This window comes from Arachis ipaensis, chromosome B1, assembly GCF_059453495.1.
Source record: "Arachis ipaensis isolate K30076 ecotype BB chromosome B1, ASM5945349v1, whole genome shotgun sequence".
Lineage (NCBI taxonomy): Eukaryota > Viridiplantae > Streptophyta > Magnoliopsida > Fabales > Fabaceae > Arachis > Arachis ipaensis.
The window spans coordinates 132451704-132459359 of NC_142436.1; the positions used below are offsets into that span (position 1 = coordinate 132451704).

Genomic DNA, 7656 nt, shown 5'->3' on the forward strand with positions numbered 1-7656 from the left:
GTGTGTACATATAAGTGCTTACCCTTCGAGGTCGGGCAGTTTTTTAGATCTCGGCCTGGCGCCTCATTAAAAAACCTTTTTAGAAAAAAGAGTGCGCCTTGTCCTAAGATCTTTACTATTTTCTAGCTATAGTACCTTCTTAGGTTACAGGCATGCCATGACCTCGGTAGCTCTCACCTTTCCAGGTCGGACACCTTATAGTAGCCTTTTTCCAGTACTTCTGTAACTCGGTATGGCCCTTTCCAGTTAGCTGCTAGCTTCCCTTCTCCTGACCGACCTGTTCCGATGTCATTTCGGATTAGGATGAGATTGTTGGTGGTGAAGCTTCACTGGATTACCTTCCGATTATACCTTAGAGCCAGTCGACGCTTTAGGGCTTCCTCTCTGATCCGAACTCTTTCTCAGACTTCTGGAAGTAGGTCGAGCTCTTTCCTTTGAGCTTGGGAGTTGGTGTCTTCGTTGTAGAGGATCATTCTGGGAGATCCTTCTTCTACTTCCACGGGAATCATTGCCTCCATTCCATAAGCAAGTCGGAATAGTGATTCTCCAGTGGTGGAGTGTGGTGTTGTCCGGTATGCCCATAGGACTTGTGGGAGCTCTTCGGCCCAAGCTCCATTGGCGTCCTATAGTCTCCATTTTAACCTGTCAGTATGACTTTGTTAGCGGCTTCCGCCTATCTATTGGCTTGTGAGTGTTCTACAGAGGTGAACTGGTGCTTGATTTTCAAATCAGCCACCAGGTTTCTGAAGCCTGTGTCAGTGAATTGAGTGCCATTGTCTGTGGTAATAGAGTATGGGACCCCAAACCTTGTGACAATGTTTCTATACAAGAATTTCCGACTTCTTTGGGCGGTGGCAGTGGCTAAAGGTTCAGCCTCGATCCATTTTGTGAAATAGCCTATTCCTACAATAAGGAACTTGACTTGTCCTGATCCCTAAGGGAATGGTCCGAGGAGGTCGAGCCTCCACTTTACGAATGGCCAAGGTGAAGTGACACAAATGAGTTCTTTAGGTGGTGCGATGTGAAAGTTGGCACATTTCTGACATGGGAGGCGGGTTTTGACGAACTCTATTGCTTCCTTTTGCAAGGTCGGCCAGTAAAACCAGCTCGGAGTACCTTTTTAGAAAGAGCTTGCGCCCTGAGGTGATTGCCGCACATGCTACTGTGAACTTCCTCAAGAACTTCCCTTGTAGCGGAAGTCGGGACACATTTTAGGAGGGGTGCAGAGACTCCTCTCCTATATAGGACGCCGTGCACTGTGGTGTAGTACTACGCTTCTCGTACTAGCCTTCTTGCCTCTTTTTTGTCTACAGGAAGTGTTTTAGATTTGAGGTAACTAATTATGGGAGTCATCCACCCTTGGTCCTGGTCTGATATGCTTAAGACCTTCTTTTCTTCTGATGTTGACGGATTTTATAATGTTTCCTGGATGAGGCTTCTATTATTGCCCCCTGGTTTGGTGCTGGCTAGTTTTGAAAGGGCATCAGCTTGGGCATTTTGTTCCCGAGGTATATGTCGGACCTCATATCCCCTAAAATGTCTGAGCTGTTCTTTGATTTTGTCTAGGTATTTCTTCATGATGGGATCTTTGACCTGGTAGGTCCCTTCTATTTGTGAGGTGACTACCTGTGAATCACTGAAAATGGTAAGCTTCTGAGCTCCTACCTCCCTAGCCAGCTTCAGACCAGCCAGTACGGCCTCGTATTCAGCTTGGTTATTTGAGGCATGGAACTTGAACTTTAACGAGAGATCGATTTGGGTTCCCTGATCACTCTCTAAAATTACGCCTGCGCCACTCCTGGTTTTGTTCGATGAGCCATCCACGTAAAGGCTCCACTCTGTGGGGATGCCCGGGGTGTCAGTGTACTCTACGATAAAGTCGGCCAGGTACTGAGACTTGATAGTTGTCTGGGCTTCATACTTGAGGTCGAATTCGGATAACTCGACTGTCCATTGTAGAATTCTTCCCACTAAGTCTGTTTTCTGTAAGATACCCTTTATGGGTTGGTTGATCTGTACTCTGATGGTGTGAGCTTGAAAGTATGGTCGGAGTCGTCGAGAAGTGAGTATAAGGGCGTAGGCGAACTTTTCTATCTTTTGATAGTTTAGTTCAGCCTCTTGTAGAGCTTTACTGATGAAGTAGATGGGTTGTTGCCCATTTTTGTCTTCTCTTACTAGTGCTGAAGCTATTGCCCGACTTCCTACGGCGAGGTATAAGATTAGTTCTTCACCTTCTCTGGGTTAAGATGGATGGTTGCCCCAGGAATGTCTTAAAGTCTTGGAAGGCTTTTTCACATTTTGGGGTCCATTCAAACCTCTTTCCTTTCCTTAGTGTTGCGTAGAAAGGGAGAGATCTTAATGTCGATCCAGCTAGGAATCTAGACAAAGCTGCTAGTCTTCTGTTGAGCTGTTGGACCTACTTAACACAGGTCGGGCTTTTCATGCTAAGTATGGCCTGGCATTTGTCCGGGTTTGCTTCAATCCCCCTTTGAGTGAGCATGAAGCCCAGGAATTTGCCAGCTTCTACTATGAAGGTGTACTTTGCAGGGTTAAGTCTCATCCCATGCTTTCTTATGGTGTTGAACACTTCAGCGAGGTCGGATAATAACGTTTTCTCTCCTTGTGTCTTTACCAGCATGTCATCTACATAAACCTCCATTAGCTTTCCGATGTGATTGGCGAACACTTTGTTCATCAATCTTTGATATATAGCCCCTGTGTTCTTGAGTCCAAAGGGCATAACTACATAGTAGTAGTTTGCTCTTGGGGTTAGGAATGAGGTTTTCTCCTGGTCGGATTAATACATCGGGATTTTGTTGTATCCTGAGTAAGCATCCATGAAGGAGAGGTATTTGTATTCCGATGAAGTGTCGACTAGTGTGTCTATATTCGAGAGTGGGTAAGGATCTTTTGGGTAGGCTTTGTTGAGGTCGGTGTAATCAGTGCACATCCGCCACTTCCCATTTGACTTTTTGACCAATACTACATTAGCTAGCCAAAATGGGTACTTTACCTCCCTTATGAACCCTGCTTCTAGCAAGGCCTGTACCTATTCCTCTACGGCTTGCGACCTCTCTGGGCCGAGCTTCCTACATCTCTAGTGCACTGGCCAAGACCTGGGATATACGGCTAACTTATGACACATTAATCCGGGATCAATACCGGGTATGTCGGCGGCCTTCCAGGCGAAGAGGTCGGAGTTGTCTTTTAGGAGCTTTGTTAGCAGCTCCTTTAGGTCTCCATTTAGATTTGCCCCTATGTTTGTTGTTTTTCCTTTAGCGTCTCCAATTTGAACTTCTTCGGTCTCACCTTCTGGCTGAGGGCAGAGTTCTTCACGAGGTCAGATTTTCCCGAGTTCTATAGTATTGGTATGCGAAATTGCTACTCAGATTAGGTTGTAAAATTATTTGTTCATTCTTTCCCTGGCAATGCACCAAAAATGGATGCACAGAACCATGGTCCAAACATAACTTCACAACTTCGCACAACTAACCAGCAAGTGCACTAGGTCGTCCAAGTAATAAAACCTTACGTGAGTAAGGGTCGATCCCATGGAGATTGTTGGCCTGAAGCAAGCTATGGTCACCTTGTAAATCTCAGTCAGGCGGATATCAAATGGTTATGGAGTTTTTGAATATATATAATAAATAAACAGAAAATAAAGATAAAGATACTTATGTATATCATTGGTGAGAATTTCAGATAAGCGTATAGAGATGCCCTCGTTCCTCTGAACCTCTGCTTTCCCGCTGTCTTCATCCAATCAGTCTTACTCCTTTCCATGGCAAGCTTTCTGTAAGGGCATCACCGTTGTCAATGGCTACATCCCATCCTCTTGTGAAAAAGGTCCAAATGCTCTGTCACGGCACGGCTAATCATCTGAGGTTCTCGATCATACTGGAATAGGATTCACCCTCCTTTTGCGTCTGTCACTACGCCCAGCACTCGCGAGTTTGAAGTTCGTCACAGCCATCCCTTCCCAGATCCTACTCGGAATACCACAGACAAGGTTTAGACTTTTTGGATCTCAGGAATGGCCATCCATGGGTTCTAACTTATACCACGAAGATATTAATAACTCGGACTCAGTCCCCTGTATTAGATATCTAAGAGATATTCATTCTAGCTTGTTTGCATGTAGAACGGAAGTGTTTGTCAGGCACGCATTTATAAGTGAGAATGATGATGAGCGTCACATAATCATCACATTCATCATGTTCTTGGGAATGAATGGATATCTTAGAAGCGGAATAAGTTGAATTGAATAGAAAACAGTAGTACTTTGCATTAAATCTTTGAGGAACAGCAGAGCTCCACACCTTAATCTATGGAGTGTAGAAACTCTACCGTTGAAAATACATAAGTGATGAAGGTCCAGGCATGGCCGAATGGCCAGCCCCCAAACGTGATCAACATGATCCAAAGATGAACTAAAAATCATAAGATGTCTAATACAATAGTAAAAAGTCCTATTTATACTAAACTAGTTACTAGGGTTTACAGAAGTAAGTAATTGATGCATAAATCCACTTCCGGGGCCCACTTGGTGTGTGCTTGGGCTGAGCTTAAAGTTTATACGTGGAGAGGTCATTCTTGGAGTTGAACGCCAGTTTGTAACGTATTTCTGGCGTTCAACTCTGGCTTGGGACGTGTTTCTGGCGTTTAACTCTAGACTGCAGTGTAGAACTGGCGTTCAACACCCATTTGCATCGTCTAAACTCGGCCAAAGTATGGACTATTATCTATTGCTGGAAACCCTGGATGTCTACTTTCCAACGCAATTGAAAGTGCGCCATTTTGAGTTCTGTAGCTCTAGAAAATCCACTTTGAGTGCAGGGAGGTCAGAATCCAACAGCATCAGCAGTCCTTCTTCAACCTCTAAATCTGATTTTTGCTCAAGTCCCTCAATTTCAGCCAGAAAATACCTGAAATCATAGAAAAACACACAAACTCATAGTAAAGTCCAGAAATGTGAATTTAACATAAAAACTAATGAAAGCATCCCTAAAAGTAACTAGATCCTACTAAAAACATACTAAAAACAATGCCAAAAAGCGTATAAATTATCCGCTCATCACAACACCAAACTTAAATTGTTGCTTGTCCCCAAGCAACTGAAAATCAAGTAGGATGAAAAGAAGAGAATATACTATAAATTCCAAAATATCAATGAAACATAGCTCCAATCAGATGAGCGGGACTTGTAGCTTTTTGCCTCTTGAATAGTTTTGGCATCTCACTTTATCCATTGAGGTTTAAAATGATTGGCATCTATAGGAACTTAGAGTTCAGATAGTGTTATTGATTCTCCTAGTTCAGTATGTTGATTCTTGAACACAGCTACTTTATGAGTCTTGGCCGTGGCCCTAAGCACTTTGTTTTCCAGTATTACCACCGGATACATAAATGCCACAGACACATAATTGGGTGAACCTTTTCAGATTGTGACTCAGCTTTGCTAAAGTCCCCAATTAGAGGTGTCCAGGGTTCTTAAGCACACTCTTCTTTTGCTTTGGACCTTGACTTTAACCGCTCAGTCTCAAATTTTCACTTGACACCTTCACGCCACAAGCACATAGTTAGGGACAGCTTGGTTTAGCCGCTTAGGCCAGGATTTTATTCCTTTAGGCCCTCCTATCCACTGATGCTCAAAGCCTTGGGATCCTTTTTATTTACCTTTGCCTTTTGGTTTTAAGGGCTATTGGCTTTTTGCTCTTGCCTTTTGGTTTTAAGAGCTTTTGGCTTTTTCTGCTTGCTTTTTCTTTTTCTTTCTATTTTTTTTTTTTGCTATTTTTTTTTTCGCAAGCTTCCTTTATTCACTGCTTTTTCTTGATTCAAGAATCAAGTTTATGATTTTTTAGATTATCAAATAACATGTCTCCTTGTCATCATTCTTTCAAGAGCCAACATATTTAACATTCATAAACAACAACTTCAAAAGACATATGCACTGTTCAAGCATTCATTCAGAAAATAAAAAGTATTGTCACCACATCAATATAATTAAACTAAGTTCAAGGATAAATTCAAAACTCATGTACTTCTTGTTCTTTTGAATTAAAACATTTTTCATTTAAGAGAGGTGATGGATTCATAGGACATTCATAACTTTAAGACAAAGTTACTAAATACTAATGATCATGTAATAAGACACAAACATGGATAAGCACTTAACATAAAGAAAACGAAAAACAGAGAATGTAAGAACAAGGAATGAGTCCACCTTAGTGATGGTGGTGTTTCCTTCTTGAGGAACCAATGATGTCCTTGAGCTCTTCTATGTCTCTTCCTTGTCTTTGCTGCTCCTCCCTCATTGGTTTTTGATCTTCTCTAATTTCATGAAGGATGATGGAGTGCTCTTGATGTTCCACCCTTAGTTGTCCATGTTGGAACTTAATTCTCCTAGGGAGGTGTTGATTTGCTCCCAATAATTTTGTGGAGAAAAATGCATTTGAGGCATCTCCGGGATCTCATGGTGATGAGCTTCATGCGTCTCTTGAGATCCATGAATGGGCTCTCTTGCTTGCTCCATTCTTTTCTTAGTGATGGGCTTCTCTTCCTCAATGGGAATGTCTCCTTCTATGAAAGCTTCAACTGAGTAACATAGATGGCAAATAAGATGAGGAAAAGCTAGCCTTGCCCCAGGAGAGGGCTTTTCGGCTATTTTGTAGAGTTCAAGGGAGATGACTTCATGAACTTCTACTTCCTCTCCAATCATGATGCTATGGATCATGATGGCCCGATCCACAGTAACTTCAGATCGGTTGCTAGTGGGGATGATGGAGCGTTGGATGAACTCCAACCATCCTCTAGCTACAGGCTTAAAGTAAAATCTTCTAAGTTGAACCGGTTTGCCTTTTGAGTCAATCTTCCATTGAGCTCCTTCCACACATATGTCCATGAGGACTTGGTCCACCCTTTGATCAAAGTTGACCCTTCTAGTGTAGGGGCATGCATCTCCTTGCATCATGGGCAAGTTGAACACCAACCTCACATTTTTCGGACTAAAATCTAAGTATTTCCCCCGAACCATTGTAATATAATTCTTTGGATTCGGGTTCTTACTTTGATCATGGTTCTTAGTGATCCATGCATTGGCATAGAACTCTTGAACCATTAGAATTCCGACTTGTTGGATGGGGTTTGTTAGAACTTTCCAACCTCTTCTATGGATCTCATGTCGGATCTCCAGATACTCATTTCTCTTGAGTTTGAAAGGGACCTCGGGGATCACCTTCTTCTTGGCCACAACATCATAGAAGTGGTCTTGATGGGCTTTGGAGATGAATCTTTCCATCTCCCATGACTCGGAGGTGGAAGCTTTTGTCTTCTCTTTTCCTTTTCTAGAGGATTCTCCAGTCTTGGGTGCCATCAATGGTAATGGAAAAACAAAAATCTTATGCTTTTGCCACACCAAACTTAGAATATTGCTCGCCCTCGAGCAAGAGAAGAAAGAAAAGATGAAGAAGAAGAAGAAAATATGGAGGAGATGAGGGAGAGGTCTATTCGGCCAAGAAGGGGAAGAGAGGGTTGTGTTGTGGGAAAATGAAGAAGAGTGGAGGGCTTTATATAGAGAAGGGAGGGGGGTTAAGGTTCGGCCATATAGGGTGGGTTTGGGTGGGAAATTGGTTTTGAATTTTGAAGGTAGGTGGAGTT

At 42.8% G+C, this 7656-nt stretch overlaps 1 protein-coding gene across 1 annotated transcript; it reads right to left on the reverse strand.

Annotated features, from left to right (window-relative positions):
- Positions 1-401: 401 nt before the first annotated feature.
- On the reverse strand, positions 402-2740 carry LOC148578419 (uncharacterized). Its single transcript, XM_088503039.1, has 3 exons — positions 2518-2740; positions 1627-1946; positions 402-623 (listed from the first exon to the last, which is right to left on the reverse strand). Exons 1-3 carry the CDS (start codon positions 2738-2740, stop codon positions 402-404), a joined length of 765 nt encoding a protein of 254 aa, XP_088359165.1.
- Positions 2741-7656: the final 4916 nt, after the last annotated feature.

Coding starts and splice junctions, on each gene's coding strand:
- LOC148578419 (XM_088503039.1), bottom strand. CDS start 2,740: ATGCCCTTTGGACTCAAGAACACAGGGGCTATATATCAAAGATTGATG. Junction 1,947..2,517: donor CACCTTCATAGTAGAAGCTG/GCAAATTCCTGG, acceptor TACAATGGACAG/TCGAGTTATCCGAATTCGAC. Junction 624..1,626: donor CCATTTTCAGTGATTCACAG/GTAGTCACCTCA, acceptor TGGAGACTATAG/GACGCCAATGGAGCTTGGGC.